The sequence below is a fragment of the Centroberyx affinis genome, unplaced genomic scaffold, assembly GCF_046629955.1.
Source record: "Centroberyx affinis isolate AG114_WGS23_722 - 3 ecotype Tasmania unplaced genomic scaffold, CSIRO-AGI_Caff_v1 ptg000958l_1, whole genome shotgun sequence".
NCBI lineage: Eukaryota > Metazoa > Chordata > Actinopteri > Beryciformes > Berycidae > Centroberyx > Centroberyx affinis.
In genome coordinates, this window is record NW_027279531.1 from 232,655 (window position 1) to 251,115 (window position 18,461).

At 42.5% G+C, this 18,461-nt stretch overlaps 1 protein-coding gene across 1 annotated transcript in view; it reads left to right on the top strand.

Moving 5' to 3' along the window:
• Positions 1 to 16,056: 16,056 nt before the first annotated feature.
• The window catches only part of LOC139646207 (opioid-binding protein/cell adhesion molecule-like), a gene marked incomplete at its 3' end in the record, with an annotated part of 94,924 nt that continues 92,519 nt past the window's right edge, over positions 16,057 to 18,461 (top strand). Inside the window, exon 1 of the mRNA XM_071522149.1 lies at positions 16,057 to 16,550. Within this exon, the coding sequence (XP_071378250.1) occupies positions 16,378 to 16,550 (173 nt within the window). The remainder of the gene's footprint in view (positions 16,551 to 18,461) is intronic.

An 18,461-nucleotide genomic window follows, 5' to 3' on the forward strand; every position in this document is an offset into this window, starting at 1 on the left:
ATTTAACCAGCTGATGAAAAGAGGAGAGCACAGCTGTGGCAAAAACACCGCCACCCATTCTGCTCGCCCCTTCCAGGAGGGTTGGAAGAGGGGGGGGGGGGGAGGGGTAGTAAATCAGAAGAGGTCGGTGTGCGGATTTCCTAAACCAAACAAGTTGTTCCAAGCCGTGTGTAATTCACCCCACAGATGATGGGTTTTACAGCCTTTTCCGCCTGTATTCTATCCAGCGGGGATCTGTAAATCTGTCAAGGAGAGAGTCAATTCCATTCCCCCTGCCGTAATCTCATTTGCCTCCGGTGCCAATGGTGCATCAAATGTCGTCGCCCGGGCTCCTGCGGTCGGGGGCGCGGTGCATTCGGCCCGCCCCGCCCCTCCCCCGCCCGCACCGCCGCGTCGAGCCGGGGAGTAAATCCCACCTGTCCCACATGAGGTGCTCCATCAACCACAAAAATCCATTATCCCGGAATGTTTTAAGGGGCTAATGGAATCCTTATCTTTATTTTGCACTGGAAGAATTTAATTACATGCCGTAGTAAAAGTTTCCCTGGTTTATCAACCTACATGCATATCTGTGCTGCTTTTTTTTTTTTTGGCAGGCCATTAAGGGTGTTTGTAAGGATGTTCCCGGGCTGATGTCTGTGTTTTACTGTACCGGCTGCCAATCACACTGTTCCATCGTCAGACTGTTCCAGTGTGTGCCATTTCACATGACATCCTCTGAACATAGTTTGTGCCAATAAGATAAGAAGAAGTAAAGGCAGCGAGGCACGCCCCCATCCACCCAGCTACCCTCAGTGAACATCACTTGGCATTTCCCTGCACATTTGTTTTGTGTTATTAAGGAGAGAAAAAACAGAGCTGGTACCATGCACGCATTACAGTAATGTGTACAGTGGAAATTTGATCAAGCCGACTGCCTGCGCTTTGTTTCCCTTCCAGCACAGCAGAATAATTACTGTCGTCACATTTTGTTTAGGGAGAGATAATGCCGGAATGTGTTTTGTTTCTAAATTGTCTGGAAGCATATCTTTGATGACAAGTCTATTTAAGTGGAGGCGGCAAATATAATAGTCGGAGCTCGTTAAAGCCGAACATTTCCATCCTCCACCGGCGAGGGGCTCGGTGATTAGGGAGCGAGCTAAAGTGGAGGTGCTGCTGGTGGCATTTCCCAGCCACATAATTTAGGGGCCACCGAGTCGGCTTCACATCCACAGGACATCGTTGCATTGTTGCGAGCGACTAATTATAGGTAATTTCGCCAAAGTATCGCGGTGACGTCAACGAAATGAATAAAAGCCTGTATGCGCCGTGGGTTGTGTGGGTTATTATGAAAATGCTGCACATTTCCGTCCTTTTTTTTTTATTGAATTTTTTCCACATCCTTGAAATTAGGGGGAGGACAATGGATCGGTCTCCGTTTGTTCAGTCGTTTATTTGTCCATTTAGTAACCCGTCACTTGTTACATTAATTGTTGGTTAGAACACATTATGAGTCATCATTCGCGCAGCATAAGCACACTGTAATTACATCAAAACCAACTTGTTATAAGTAATATGTTTACCGGAACCTATATACTTTTGTAACACATCATAAGCGCATTGTTATGCCATCAGAAAATATCATAATACGCTATAATGCATTATGAATCTTGCACAGATTATGAGGAAATTATCAGTAATATATGTTTATTTTGTTTATAGGAGATCAAATGTATTGTAAGCTGTGGAATTCTTAGTATGTCACAATGTCTTCTAAGTGATTCATGAACTCGTCATATAAACTAAAGTGGCATCAAATCATCTGTCATGACCTTTTCATAAACTCATCATATTGCTTAAAGTAAAGTGAGATCGATCACATCATTATTAAGTGAGGCATGACACATTGTAATATGCATCCACTTTTATTATGAGTTGTAAAATAATTGTTGCATGACCTAATATATTGTAACAGACAAGATTTTGGATCAGGTTTCAGCAGCTCCATTATCCACTGTGTTCATCTGGAAAAATACATTAGCTCAACTGACAGATGAAACAAATTGTCTTTTGAATGATACCAACTTGCATATCATATTCATAGCAGGGCCTCAAAGCGATTTAATATAGAGGCGTCACAGCTTTCCATTCAACCATGGTCGGTGCCGTCATGGAGGTCCACCAGAGAATTAGCTGTGTGCAAATATTGTCTAAATATAAAATAACCAGAATGGACAAAGAGAGATAGGAGAAAAAGATAGAAATGGTGTGGGTGTAGGTCCATTCAGTAACATTATAAGTAAAAGTAAATCCACTAATAACATTTTCTGATTCTAATAATGTGCATATGAAGTGTTACCACTCATTCTTTTGTTCCTTTGTTTGTCCATCCATCTTTAACACACGATATCTCTGACACTGCTGATGGGATTTTAACAAAACATGGCAGAATGATGCATCTCACCACTTCATTGTAGCATTGGCGTTGGCACAAAGGGGGCATCTTTCATTTGTTCCTTCAAACATTCATTTGTCCATGTGTCACATGCGATATCTCAGACACCAGTGATCAGATTTTTACAAAACTTTGGGAAATGATGCATCTCACCACTGCATTCTGGGGGGGACGACATGTTTATTGTTGCCTTGAAATAAATGTGAGCTGTGAATGAACAATAAACTTTAAAGGTACAGAGTTACATAACAGTTGGATATGCTTGTGTTGATGTTTCCCCCCACAGAAATCAAATTTGAAGCCTTCGAGTGTTATTTAACAGATGCTATGAGAAAACGCAGATGCCATGCAACAGAGGTCAATTAAGAGCACATTAAAGATGACTAAAGAGAATACATTTAAAGGGGGGGGGGGCGTCAGGATTGCTGTCACAGCAAACCATAAAGCAGCATGGTGCAGCAAAACTAGAGGAGTCAGTCAGCAGTGGCAGTGAATCAGGCAACTACTGTAGCAGAGTTGGTCTGATGGACTCTAGAGGGCCAAATATTCTCGAGATTAGTGGTTAAAGGAATAGTTCACCCAAAAATAAAAATCGACTCACCCTCATGTCAGTTGAAACACAGGTGAAGTTTGTATGTCCACATAACACACAGCTCTGTCTCTCTGAAACTTTCTCGCAGTTCCCAATAATAGGTTTTTAGGTTAGTATGCCTATGCAAATTCATGAATGTAAGCACCTCAATGCTGAAATCTAGTAATATAACATAATTTTACATTTTTGGTCAACATTATACAGGGTTGCTGTTTCTTGACTTAATCCAAGAGGTTAGGTGGCGTAGAAATGCAGGAAATTTGTTTTAAATTACAATTTTTTTCTGACCCCCCCACCAATTATGTATCAGGGTTCCCCCACCTGCCAAATCCCACTTTAACCTCTGTTTGGACCCACAGTGCCATCGTTTGGCCTCAGAACACTTGGATTATGCTGTACAAGCTGATTGGAGTAGTTTTCTGGTCATTTCTTTTGCCCTTTTTGGAACTCTAAAGAACCATTTCTCGTTCACTTCAGTTGTTCTGGGCAAAGCTGACCTTTGAAGTGCACAAAAGCACTTTGGAAATAGCAAATGACATCTCTTGGTAGAAAAAAAAAAAAAATACTGTCTACAACCTTACTGACATCCACCAGATGGAGAAAGATGCGTTTCAAAGAAGCCACATACAAAATGTGCCAATATCAACTTTGAAAGTGTAAAAATTCAGGAATATCACCTCAATTTGCGTCCAGTAGAAATTGGTCTAAGTTTGACAGGAAACTTAATGTGGGTTATCTCTGGGCTAATTCAATTAAGTAGAACGCATCTCTTGTACATTTGTAACTGTAATGATATCAGCAGGAACTGGGCCTTCTTTAATCAACTTTGGCTAGTTTGAAAGAAAATGTCACTGATTCTATCGGCTGCCCTTTTTCTTTTTCATGCCGGCTCTGTTGATAACATCTGGCAGCAATAAAACTGCACTTTCAAAAACTAAATGTCAAGCCGGGAAGTCGTACATTAATGCACAAATAATGTTGCCGATTTTAATTTGAAGGTTATTTTCTCAAATTGATTTGCTAAGTTTCTTTCTAGACACTTGGTGATGCAGTGGCCAGCAGCAGATGGACATAGTTCACCTTGCCATGAGTTTCAATCAGTGATCAGTCTGTATATAAATACAGCTTCAATGTGTACATTTACCTTCCATTCATCCATGCGTGCACATTTCAGGAAAAACAAGTTAAACCTGGAGATAGCATGATTGATGCCAAGATGCATATTTTCACTGACAGCATAGAAAACAGCTGCTTCAATCAATTAATTGTATTAGCAAGTGTTTCATTTTGCAATACAGTCCAGTCTACTATTTTTGGCATGCTGATGAGTATCTGCATTGCTTTCTTAGCCAATTCCACACACTCAGTTTGTGTGTGAAGTTCACTGGAGAAACTCAGAGTTGTTCTATGGTGGAGGGAAGGGCAGAGGCACTCTATCTGCACACACACACTAACACACACAAGTCATGCAGTACATATGTGTAGGAGGTTGGGGAGTGGCGGGGGGGGGGGTTCTCTGGGTGCCCTTCATTGCTTCACTGAGCAAGAGGATTACTTCAGGGGGCATGGTGACAGCTGGCTGACGCAGCAAAAATTGAAATTTTTTTTTTTTTTTACAATCTTTAAATATTGCGGAGGGGGCGTGACCCACTCAATGTATAAGGTGACTGTGGCCCAGATTGAAACAGGAAAAACTTGAAAACTTTTGCTCTCAAGCCAAAAAAAAGCAAATGACAAAGCAGTATTATTATTACTACAGAATTTTGCATGATGTATTACCTCTTCACTAGACTTTTCTGTTGGATCTCTGCTCTAATTAGATAGCTTAAATGTGACTATCATTTGTGGCCATTACAGGCCCACTGCATGCTGTGCCCGAGGCCTGCCGAAGTTGTCGCAATGCCTTGGTCGCCAATAATCAATTAATAAAAGATGATTAATGAAAGGGACGTAATGCCCCTTTAACGCAAAATTCCCATTTGAACTAATCGCTTCACCCTATGTAGAGCGCTGCAAAAAAGTTGGAGGGACATCTGTCAGACTCTGCATGACAAAGTCTTCTCGTCGTATTCTTGCTTGGCTGGCAGCTTTTTTTTTGTGTTTGGACCTGACACACCCTTGGTCCTATTTCAGCACAATCCTTCACTCTCCCACTGTCTGACAGGCCTCATCAACTACTAAGAGGTAGGTCTGAGGTTGGCATTTAATCTCAATGACCCCTCTGCCATGGCACAAGATGCAAGTACCATATAGCAACTGCATCATCTTTAGATGGGAGAGCAGAATTGATGGGTAGCCTAGAAGTGTCCAGGATTTGTGTGTGTGTGTGTGTGTGTGTGTGTGTGTGTGTTGTCTAGCACTGCAGCTATGCTCCTGCCATTGTCTGGTTCCCAATTTCTCAATTTCTTGGCATGTAGTCAAATATGATGTATTTTTTTTCGTTCAGAATACACAGAGATTTGTCAAAGCTGTTTGGCTGTATGTTTCTGCTTTGTCCAGTCGCCTGTCTACCGAAATATCTTTGCAGCTGTTCAAGATGGAGCTGTCGAACAGGAGTCAGAGTGCTGAGTCAAGCCATGAGGCAAAAATGAATCCATGCCCTTGACCTAGAGGTGTATAGGTGTTGCAGTCCTCGGGCTGTCTAGTTTTATTTTTATTTTGCCTGACACTATCATCCACCTCTACCGGTGAAGTGAGAAAAAGGCCATAACAGGCTGAGCGTGTTCCAGACAGTAATATCACTTTGGTGCATTTTCTTCTGCGTATTCAATAAAAGCCTTATTGTGATAGACGACACGAATGTGAAGTTGCAGTATTACAAATAGCTTGCATGACACTAAATTGTTCATATCAGATGTGCATCGCTGAAAGGCAGAATTTGCATGTATATACACTCAGTGAAGTGCCTACTGAGATTAGCTTCCTCTTTTCTCCCCAAGAGGGCTTTTTTCTCTCTGTTGAACTACAATATACTGAATTGCATGCACTCTCTGTATATGTTGCTTTTATAGCCTGCATTTTGTTTGCCAGTCAGTGTTTGACTAAGCACCATCCCTGAAAACAGGTTGGGAGGTAGTGCACAAATATTTCAGTAAAAGGACTAAGCTACCATACGCTCACCTTACCGGACTTTTCAATGTGGATGTTGTTTACATCATGCATAGTAAACTAGGTAGGTACAATGAAGTATTGCACACTCGCCATGGGACGAAGAAGCAGTTTCTGCCTATTTTTCTTGTTTTGTTTTGATGGCAAGCTGCATTTTTCGTTCATAATTTCTCCCCCAAGTGGGCAGCAGGTTCCTGAGGCGTCGACCTAGTCCTCGGCGTGGTGCTGCCGAAGATAAACCATCAAATAGATCATGTGAGTGCAAGGCATTAATAGTGCATGGTGTGTTGCGTGAACTGTAGTCAAGGTCAAAAACCATAGACTCCACTGGCATCGAAGCAGTGCTTTATCTTCTTAAATCCCAGCTCAAAATAGTACAAAACAGAGACATGCTCAGATTCAACAGCAAAAAGATTGATTTTGGCCTTTACTGTATTTTCAACACGTATCCATGTTGCTAAATAAAACACTCTGATATCTGCAGAATGTAATTAAAAATGACATTGATCACTGCTGCACCGCCGGCTCTATACGCCAAGAGAGCCACATTGTTATGATATAATTACAGCCCAAGACATGCAACGTTTGTGACGCACAGTGCCTAAATGTAGCGCACGTTTCAGCAACTTTTGCTTTTTGAATATGCGTGCAAAAGCTGTACCCAAAAAAGTCACCAAGTTAAAGCGTGTGGGTGGCCATGAGGCTTTGCATATTGCTTTGGTTAATGCATTATTAGTCACAGTAAGCTCCTTTTTCCATTCCCGTAGGAAAGCTTGTAGAGGCTTGATTTTGTCAATGAAAAGAGTATAACCACATAATAATTAGATGTGTGCACCTTCCCGCCTTAAGCTGGCACTTTTATAAAGCTTTACTGGAAAATTCCATGGAGCAGCGAAAAATGTGTTTATTAAAGTGCCTCCATCAAGGGAAGCAAAGTGTGAAAAGGGGGGGTGGAGGGTGGGGGGGGTGCAGCTCTTTTAAAACAGCTGTTGTATTGGCGGGTGTTGCTCCCCCCCCTCTCCAAAACTGCTGAGATAAATAACACACACACATACACACACAAGCCCACACCATCGCCATCAATAATTACTGAACTCCTCCCTCGCTCTCCAGATTATTAGACATCTGAAGATAGAGTCGTTTTTCACATTGTGCATTTATGCCCGTAAATCGCTTTGACCCGCGCGAACGCGAAGTCCATCGCCCCCGAGCTCGACTCCATCTACTTGTTTACGTGGCTGCGTTCCTGTACTTTGATATATGGCCTCAAATCCATTCTCCCTTTCCCCACACGGCTCTCTTAACCGAGGCAAAGGAGAAAATGAGATGCTTGTGACAATGCATCTGCCTCAACGGAATGTGTTTTTTTGTCTTTCTTCGGAGGGAGGGGTGGAATGGGGGGGGGGGGTTGGGGGCTGGGGGCGGTGGGGGGGTTGGGACGGATAGCTGAGTGCGTGTCACAGCAAAGTGCACTTAACATGCCTCCCAGTCAGGAAGCTATTGCTAACGGGTGATGAAGACGAGTTCGCCGGCATCAATCTCTTTATTAGAAAGTAATGGTCACTTCCACTCGAGGATGTCTAACACCTAAGGGCCACTTTTCTTATTGATTGCTCGGGCCCCGCCGTGATTAAGATCTTGGCAAACGCTTGTTCTTTGGTGAGTGTTTGTGGGACGGGGGCGGGGGTGGGGGGGTGGGGGGGGGGTGGGGGGGGTGCAGGAGCGGCGGTGGGAGCCTGGAGGTGCGATTGCTTTCTGATTCGGCGCCAATTGCATACCTCTTCCAGGCCACGGCCGGCGTCTTCACGGCCTCTCGGTCGCGGGTTCTCTCCCCGCAGCTGTTGGTCGACTCCTAATTATTGTTTTTCTCCCTGAGCTGAAACCCCAAGTGCAGCGCATCCTGTCCGCCCCGTTCCCGAGCGCTCCGGTACAATTACTTAGACATGCAATCACTTGCATACAATGGAGCAAACCTCACGAAAAACACAACTCACATTGTCATCTTCTCACCAGGCTCTCTGGAGATCCAATTATACCGCGAGCTTTAATTCTAACGCTGGGAGGAAGCGTGAGCGACTCGCGTTTCGAAAAGGACTGACCCCGCGTTTGAAACAGAATTATTCTTAGCGTTTTCAGCTTCGCCACGTAGGTTGAAGCGTGCAGCTAACCTGTCACACTGAGAAGCCCCCCCCCCCCACCAAGCCCTGCCGCTCCTTCCAACCTGCGAGGTGATATTTCATTAATGCCAATGACTAAGACCTCATTACCCGAGCTTCCCTTGTGGACAGAGAGAGTCTTAAAGATGGAGAATGACCATCTGGAAGTCATCAAGAGGGATCACAGTGCAGAGCAGCAGAGACGCCCGTTTAACTCGCTGCCCGCTACCTCAACACCATCCGGTCCACGCACATCTGTCCTCCGGCAGCCGACTAAGGTGTAAATTATACTGTAGAAGATATACCCGCCTGCCACCCACCAGGGACGGCTGCGCTTGTTTGTCTGGTGATGCTACGTTGGAATTTGTTCTTGTCTACAAATTCCAACTTCTCCAACAGCAAAAAGACAATTTCTGTCATTCATTTCCCCAGCATCTACTAAATGTTGCTTTCTCTTGACAGGCCATCTATCACACAGCGTTGTTTTTTGGTACATGAGAAGCTCGTTCACACTAGTCAATCATTTATGGCATGGAGGTATTTTTGGATGAATCTTCTGCCCGCTCTTCAGTCAAAACCTTTAGATATTATGAAGCCAAACACCTTCTTCAGCTTTACATTTATTTGTCAAATTTGTCTTCTTCTATGGCTGATTCAGGCAGTTTAGGTCTCCCTGATATATTTAAACACATTACAAGGGAGCTGTTATGGAAGTATAGCAGCTATGTCTGTGAGACATTATGCTATGCTGCCACACTGACAGTGGAAATCTGGAGGTAATTTGTTCCATAAAGCACAAAATTGATAGGTTTGCATGAACGAGGCACTTAGAGGCATTACTTACAACATGGGGAAAAAAAAGCTGATTACAGATGTGTGTATCCAAGGCTGCTGCTTTCTTTCAGGCCAAAGCATCGAGGGCTATGGTTCTCTGTCATGGTCCTCAGGACTCAGGGCCCTGCTGGTTTTCATTCTGTAGAATCAGGAAGTGACTAACACATGGGAGACCAGGTGAATGCAATTTACTACCTGGCAGGATAGAAAACCAGCAGCACTCTGGTTCCGGTGATTGAGAACCACTGGGCTATTTAGAGCTGCATTTATTGAATCATTATTGAGTCATATCTTAGAAGAAAGTAGGTTGGAACTGCAAAAAAGTTTTTCCTATCTTCAGTGTATTTATTTATGTTTTAAACCTTTATCTATACAAGGAAAGTCAGCTGAGTGCATTTGCTCCTTTTTTTTTTAGCATTGTCCTGCTTCACATTCATACAGTCAGCCACATTCCCACTGGGAGCTGCCCAGTACAGCCGCAGTTGGAGGTTCAGTGCCTTGCTCAAGGGCAGCCGGGCAGTGGTTGCTGAGGGAGGGAGGAGCGTTACTCATTCATTTTCCCCACCCACGTTTCCCCAGTCAGTCTAGGGATTTGAACTAGCAACCTTTCAGCTCACTTCCCTAGCCTTCTGTGTGGAAAAAGACTCACCTACTGTACACATACACTCATTCTCTCATTCTCACTCAGACAAAAACTGTCAGCACCTATCCATACCAGCATTACTGTATTATATGTCTTGGGTAAATGGTGAGGACTGGCCTGTCCTGCTGGTAGTCATTGTGACCAGTGTTTGTGATTCACAATGCTCATGTATTGCTGCGTGACCTCACACTTAATCCATCACTTGTCCTTCATTGAAGCTATAATGATCTCCTCTATTTTTGCATAATTCCTTGAATCAGGGTGCGATCTACGTGTGGAGGATTGCTGAATAGCGGTCATTAAGTTGAAAATTACCGAGTCAGTCGTGCCGAACGGCCTGTTGATTAGCAGTTACTACTCACAGTGACAGACTGTTAACCAAAGACATACACGTTGTTTTTAGTCCCGTCAGTCTTTTTCAGCCTGTCATTCATCCCAGTAGACAACAGACGAATGGCTCCTTGTTGCCTTCAGATGCATCGGGAATCTTGTGTCAGATTACCTTGGAGTAGGGAAGTGAAACGCTGCTGAGCAAATATGTTTTTTTCCAGCAACGCCCTGCTTAACTCGCTTACTTACTGCACAGCTTTTCCCTGCAGTCTGGGGATTCAAACCTTCCAATCAGGGCTGCACAGCCATGACAAAAATGCTAATCCCAATTATTTTGCTAAATAATGTGATTCCTGATTATGAGACATAATTATTTGCCTTGGCTTCTGGACACTAAATTATGTTATTTCTCTTTTTTTCTCTCTTCAGCATATATTTTCACTAGTATAGTATTTCTCAAAGTAGCAGCAGCTAGAAAGTGGTTTTCACTCTTTCTGTGTTTCTGTTATTGTGGTTCTCATTTACAAACTTACAAAATAATTGACATTCGCTTTGGGGCAGAGTTACAACCCAAACAAAGGCAAACCTTGCACAGTATCTGTACTTGTTTGTCGCCATTTGGTTTAAAACCAAATCATCTCCAAATGAGAGATGATGATCCACTTTTCGGAACTAAAACACTTTCAGCATTTTCCTACTCTGATGTTGGGTTGATCTGTTCTTTCTCACTTTGCTCAGCACTTCATTCTTCTTGGTCTATGTGAGGTTTCTCTGCTGCTTCTCCATCTGAACATTTGTTTTGGTCACATGGTGCACATAATGGAAGCACTTGATATATCACACTGGGCCTTTCAGGGGAATTGAAAATATAAGTAACACTTAAATATCACCAAATTGCATGATAATTAATCGTGGAAGCATAAAATTGTGTGATTACCTATAATTAATTGTTTAGCCCTACTTCCAACCAACAACCTGCCTTAATGGCAATTAGGTTACTGCCACAGAAAACCCTGTTTTATTGATTTGACCTTACTCTCCCTTGGTTAGGATATCTGCATCCCTTGTTCAGTCAGTTAACATGGGTTGTTTCTCATGGTGACGCTGAGCAATCGACTAAGCAGGAACCTTCAGGCTGTTCCGTAAGTATCAGGTGGGACGCATTAGATGTCACCATAGGAGGCCTTACCTCACTGATCCATTTACCTGACAAATTCATTCAGGTGAGATTGAGAGGCGCGCAGAGCGGGTGGCATCTCCAGCCCGTGTGGAGGTGGAGCCTCCGCGAAGAGCCGCAGAGCTCCCAGCCAGTCGACTGACATGATAGTATAGCTTCCCGAGGCTGAGCCGCCTGGAGGCTTGTTGTTCTGGATGGTGACATCTCATTCTCTCGCTTTCAAGATCTGGACTAGGAAATAGCTGGGATGCTGTCAAGCCTACAGCACACCCACTTCCTCTGTCCTCATAACTTACTGCTCAGAGGCGCTGGGTGAAAAGTTAAGATACAGTATAATATTCGCACCGTATAATATCGCTGCACACTGCAACCCGAGTATGAAATATTTCGGTTTACATTTCAAGCCAATTTATGACCGCATGACAATTTTGTACTAACTGATGGGAAAAAGCTTAAAAGTCAGAAAGGCCTTGAATTTCACCCAACAGTTAATTCAGGGTGTCCTTACTCGTGTCTTTTCAGACTGGAACACAAATTAATAACTTGCATCTTGGGAGTCAGACCAATTAAAACGTATTATGTTCTGTGTCGTGTGGGTACCATCTACAGATTAGGAAACCTGGACATCAGGTATATTATTTATTTCATCTTTTAATGACAGTCAAATTGAAGGAATAAACCAAAACATAGCATATTGTACTAAATAAGAATTGCTATTGTATATATACACTAGTAATATGTTTGTGATTGCAACTCTGGTCATTCCAATGCTGAGAGGCAAACAGGTTAACAAGAGAATGCTGGTATCAAATGAGTCTGAATAGCAGTGGCGAACGCAGGGCAGAATAATTGCGAATCCCAATTTTTTGCAGCGTGGGTTGTCTTATGCCATGCTACGAATTGGAATAGGCAGAGGAGACTGCTATGGGGCTGCTGACTGACAGAGAGCCTAATTAGGCAAAAAATGAGCAAGCGTGGATTTTAGTGATCGGTGCCGTTAGTGAAGCCCCAGCAACCTTTCTCTCCTTGCACATTATTTTCTATCAGGCATTGTGAGGATCAACAAATAGAAAAATTGCGTCCGTGATCAATGTAACTCATGTTTTATTTATGTAACGATCACAAGACAAGCAACTGTTTTTATTCAGGTCCTAAAAGTATTTGCTACCCATATCACTTTATTTCACATCGTTTGATTAGTTCACTGGGCCTTTTGGAGAGTTGGGGTGATGATGGATAGGTGGATATGTGTATGTGTGTGTGTGAGTGAGTATTGGTATCTTCCTGGTTTCACTTATTAATAAAACAATTCAGGCCATATGCTCCTAATCTATCGCCTAACCTTTATTAAAGGACTACACCAACATTTTGGAGTTTGGGAGAATATGTGGCGAGAGGATTGGCACAAAAAACATCTCTGTCTCTCCAGTAGATAACTAGAAGATACAGTATGCTAACGCTTTAGCATACAGTATGTTAAGTAATCGTAGGCGATTAGCATTAACCAAAGTATGAAGATAAACCTTTTAATAATCCAGAGTTGGTATTTGTTTTTTATTCTATTCTATGGCTTGTAGATTCATAACGTCTGAAAACAAAAACTTAGTGAAGTCCATTACAAATCAACAGCACAAAAAACTGTTGCTGTCTGGCTAACTTCATTCACTTTCTGTGTAAACAAAACAAGTTGCGCTTGAAGTTTTGTGGGAAGAGAGATCTTCTGCCTTTGAAAGTTCATTCTTTTTGTCGAATTTTATGTCTTTTTTTTTTACCAATCCCCTAAACAAGCCTGGCAGGTTTAGATGCTTGTCATTAAAATTAACTAACCATCAGCCTTAGAGCTGCTACAAGTTCTCATTTTCTCACTTTAAGGATAACGCTGCTTACAATTACTTAACATACTGTATGCTAAAGTGTTAACATGCGCATAGAGCTTTCTACCAGAAACATAAGATAATTCTACTGCCACTCCTCTCGTCACAATGAGCCAAACTTCCAAAAAGTCAGAGTAGAACCAAATCATGTAATAGCCTCAAAGTTTCACAATCAGTTTGGACTGTCAGGCATGGCTTTTTCTGCCAGACTGGCTAAATTATTGTTCCTATAGCCACTGTCAGACTGCTGGCTGGTGCACAACAATCACTTGCAAATGCGGGTGGATGCAGCTGACGTACAGTAGTGGCAAATGGTGGGTGCAGGACAGAGAGCCTATGCAGACACCCATATACAGGCTGTGACTCATTAGCCTATAAATAGGCTGCTGTGCTTACCTGCATGCTTATGACCCACCCATTGCATTAGCTTATCTATCTGATGTCCAGCAACATGCGGCACGCTGTTCACTATGGAGGTCCGTTGCCAAACTGAGATAATGTATAATTAAGCAGATCGCCTCACATCTGTAGTGCTATTCACAAGTGCTGCCATGACAACCATTCTCTCTCTCTCTCCCTTTTCTCCCCCCCCTCTTGACTCACAGCCTACAGCTTGTTTAGGGTATGCATTGTTTATGTTGGGAGGTTTTATTTTTGAGAGTAAATAGGTCTGGTTTGTATGTCTGTGACAGGCCGTAAGATGGTTAAGCTAAGTGGTTTTCGCATAGATTCAACCTTATGAATCACTGTGGAATGAACAGAGAGGTCATGGGCGTGACCCTCTGTCCTTTACTTTGCCTGGTTTCACCATTCCGGGTCAAAACACTGGCTTTCTGGGTCCAATGTGCTGGCAACTTTACACACAAAAGCACTCTAAACATGGAATACTATCACCATCCTGTTGCTTCAAGAAAAAGTTCCATACATGCCTTCACAGTTTGTCACTGTTTTTTGAGGCAGTGCCAAGCATTTTCATTGGTTACATCATCTAGGCGGTGGATTCATCAGTGGTTGTTTAAAGAAAATCTGAGTAATCAAGCATTAATTGCATAGGGAGAGCCGGAGTGGGCTCGATACACCATGCAAGGCAAATACAGATCAAGTAGACACGCCACGACATGAATTTGCAAACGCTGAACACTCATTGCAGGGTTGCAAATATTCATTTCAAGTTAGCAGCTGTTTCCATTCCAAGCAGCATGTTTCAGATTCAGATTGGAAAGGAATGTAATAGGAACTGGAAGTGAATGTTCAGAATTATGAAACATACACTTCTATACTTATGCGAATGTATAGCTGGTGTAAATGAGACAAAGTCACAGAATCGCAGCCGCTAACAGTAAGGATTGGGTTTGCTGCTGTACATCTACTTTTTCATAATTTGATCCTCAGTAATAAAGTAGGAGTTTGATTTAACAATATGGGTTTTTAATGGCAGCGTTGTCAGCTACACTGCTACATGGTTCATGCAGCACCCATGATATAACACAAAGATATTTGCTTACAAAATAGTGATGTTCTTGAGGAATAGAATAGATCAGAGTTTTTGAATTACTGACTGATGGATTTCAGGCTGCTCACAAATGAACCATCCCATAAAAAGGAACATTTTTGGGCCGTTTTATTGCAGATTACAAGGCCAAGTACCCATAAAAAAGAAATTTCCCAGGCTGAAAGGCTGGTGTTCCTCTGGCTTTGTTTACATAGTGACTGAATAGATTTCTTTTCACTATGAGACTATGCGACAGTTAAACATGGTTTTATTATGTATTTTGAGGCTTTAAAAGGTGTGTTTATGCTTGTGAACACTGCAGTGAAATACCATTGAATTTTAGGTTATGATAGATTTATAAAGTCCCAACAAGCTAATTTTCCATCTACCAGTGAAACGCTTCAAGAACGTAGTGAACAGACTCAATATTTAGATGGCCAAATGAATGTACTTATTGCATCTTTCAATATGCATAGGCTGAATGAATTTTGCAGCTGCAGCACTCTTAGCAGTCCAAAATCCATGAATAGTGTTTACATAGAGCAATGAGTGGCAAATGAAATGTCCCCTAAATTCTAATAAAATAGAGAAGTGGTATGATCAACATTAGACTACATTTATCTAAATACTTCTCATATAAGTGGGATATCCCATACTGCAAATGTAAATGACATGCATTCGATTTTGTTTTTTTTTTTGTTTTTTTTGCCAATTTTGCATATTTTGAAACATATTCTGAAGTACATGTGAAATGTATTTGCAGCAGACACAGTAGGGTTAACCACTTGTGAATTAACTTATGAACCCCCCCAGATGATTATCTTGGCAGGCTACCAATATTAATGGATATTGTCTCCAGCTCTGATTATCACAGCCGCATTACATCATAGCCTCCCTTACAAAAATGAATTGCAGTAATCCTGTAATAAATTGTAGACGGATAGCCTACTCTACAGATATCACAACCAAAAAAAAAAGTATTAGGAATAGGAATATTATTGTGATACCATAAAAAGCACCTGCAGATAGAAAAAAAAATACCATAAAGCACGATAAGGTCGCTATAAACTCCCTAGACACACTACAGGTGCCTATAGGATTATTATAGGAATATTTCTTTCGTGATGGCTGACTGTGCACTTGTGAATTCATTTTGCCCTCACCACTACCCAAATTGCCCATCGCAGACTCTGACGTAGCCCGAGTGCAAGTCCTTATAATATAGAGCACCGCCAGGGAAGGATCAACTCCAACTCATTGACAAACCAGTGCAACTCCCAAACTTGGCATCTGTCTGTTTTCTTCTGAATATGGCTCGTATTTCACTCATTTGTTCGCCTTTGCCCGCGTTATCCTACCGATGAATAGTTTTTATCACCTAAGGTTTTGGTGTTTTTTTTGTCGGAGACTATTTTACACGTACAATGTCAAAAACAAACTTGGTGAATGAATAGTGACACTGCACGCTGCCGGACCGTCTAGTAAAGAGGAGCTGTTTTTTTTGTTTTTTTTTTACACAATAAACAGACAGTGGATGTTTTACAGTGCAGCCAGATAGGGTCGAGTGTTTCTTCTCCTGCACACACCGCTGCTACCTGGCGAGAAGATTTGGATTAAGACTAAATGAACTGGGGGGTAAATAAGCTCCACGAGACCGTTTCGCGCGGTTAAAACAACAAAAACCCGACTTATTGTACGGTGTGGGATTTTTTTATACACCTCCGAAGGCTGAAAACGATGTCTGTCCGTGGATACTTGCTCGCTTTTTCCAAATGCACGGTGCTTCTCTCTCTGAGGATGTTGCTTCTTCTGCCCGCAGGGTTGCCAGTCCGCAGCCAAGGGGACTCTCAGTCCGACAACAAAGTGATGGACAATATCACCGTCCGACAAGGCGAGACGGTCTTTCTCAGGTGAGTCACCCATTTTTTTTCGTTTAGTGTTTTCTTCCTCATGCTACTGCTTATGAATGACGTTTCCAAAGTTGGGCGCTGCAGGCGAAAATTCGTAATTGAAGTGTTTAGCGTCGGGGAGAGAAAACAACATGACTGAAGTGTTGCCTGTTTTATCAGGTTCCCGCCGTTGAAGGAAAAAAAAAACAAGGGGGGGGGGGGGGGGATTTCAAAGGATTAGTCCCTGGAAAAACACTCAATTCAGAGACGATACTCTGCTAATCTTTACCAGCTGTTAATGAGAGACTTAGCGGTTTTTAATTGTTGTGTGACAGTGTAGAACTAAAGGTGTGGGGGAGAGAAAAAAGTGTGTTTCTTGAAGGAGAGAGGAGAAACAGTCCCCAAGTCGTTGCTGGAGACCGAGGAAGAGTGTTGCAAGGTGGAAAACCGTAAATGTCACGGGTGTAGAAATGGATTGACTGACAATTCTTCAGGATGGGAGATTGTCTGCGGTGCCCTTTAGCCTCCTCTGTGCCCTCGGCGGCTTACTGGACATGGAAGGATTTATGCTGCCTTCAAGTGCTGTCGGGAATGTCGGAATTACAACCGGTGCTGCACATGCTGCATGCACCCCCAGCAAAGAGGTTTATAAAAATGGAAAAAAAAAAGCTTAGGAAACAGTGGGGATTTTCTTTGATAACCGAGCTTGCGAGATAGGACGTTGAAGAGGTGGAGAGCATGGAAGCAGCGTGAAACATGGATGGTAAAGGACTGGAAGTGATGTGTTGTGCTGCGTTCAAGTCATGGAATGGGTTCAAAAGCATGCAGCCTCTTGGAAGCTCGTTTGAAGCTGTGAAGACGCCACGATTGAAGTTTTCTGAAGACTTTGCTTGCTCATGATAATTACTCTCAGCATTTTCAGTCTTAACACACGTGCACTTAGTCAGTGGCACATTTGAAGTCATGTTTTACAGCGATCCAAACATTGCAATGTCATCTGCAAATGAAAAACTCAGCAAGTAGTAGCCTACTTGTGTCCTGCCACAGCATGCAACAGCAGCACAGAGTTGTGATCACAAAATGACTTGTGATGTGATGGAAATCATTAATTTTGTTGGTTTTATTTTAAATGAATATATCATTCCCTACAGTTGACTGCATGTGTTTCCTTGTTAGTGATGTCAGAATTCAGAAAGTTGAACAAATCTGTGTCCATGGCTAAAACCCTGATTTGAAGTAGTATTTATAGTACATCCCTAAAGCTGATGTGCATGGTATTTTCATGTAGGAAGCTTTTAGCTACTGTCTATCTCATAATGCATCATTGCAGCATCATACATCAACATTTGGACAACATATTAATTAATGCATCATTTGCATGCCTGATGCACATTTTCTCCTCTTCATTCTGCTGCAGCAGCACAAAGCAACTCTATGTCACTTGATCTCTACATTAAAACAAATGCCACCAAAAAAATACTTGTTACACTGTCCGTTTTGACATTTTTTCTGGCCAAAAGCGCTTGAATGCGCGTCAAGTCTTATTTACAACCTCCCATTTTGGAAGTAGGGACGCTTGAGGAGCACTTAAAGGCAGCATAAGCTCATAACGTTGATTCATTTGAGTTCATAAAGTCCCAGGAAGTCTTTATCCCCGCTTTTTCTACCCTACACCAGTTCGCAAATGGGTGTCCAGGGGTCTCCAGCAAAATGAGGATGAGTTCAGTTTCACTGCTACTTCATTCCCTGGAAGCTAGACCAATGAAGGAATGTATAAGGGTGACTGTTGTGATCAGAGGTTTCACTCTTCCCGCTGTGTTTTCCCCAACTAGAGTAGAGACAAAACTACTGAGATTGGTGTATCTGGGGGTTTGTTGCGTATCAGTCTGGGGGCTCCTTGATATGAAAAGGTTTGGAAACCCCTATACCATT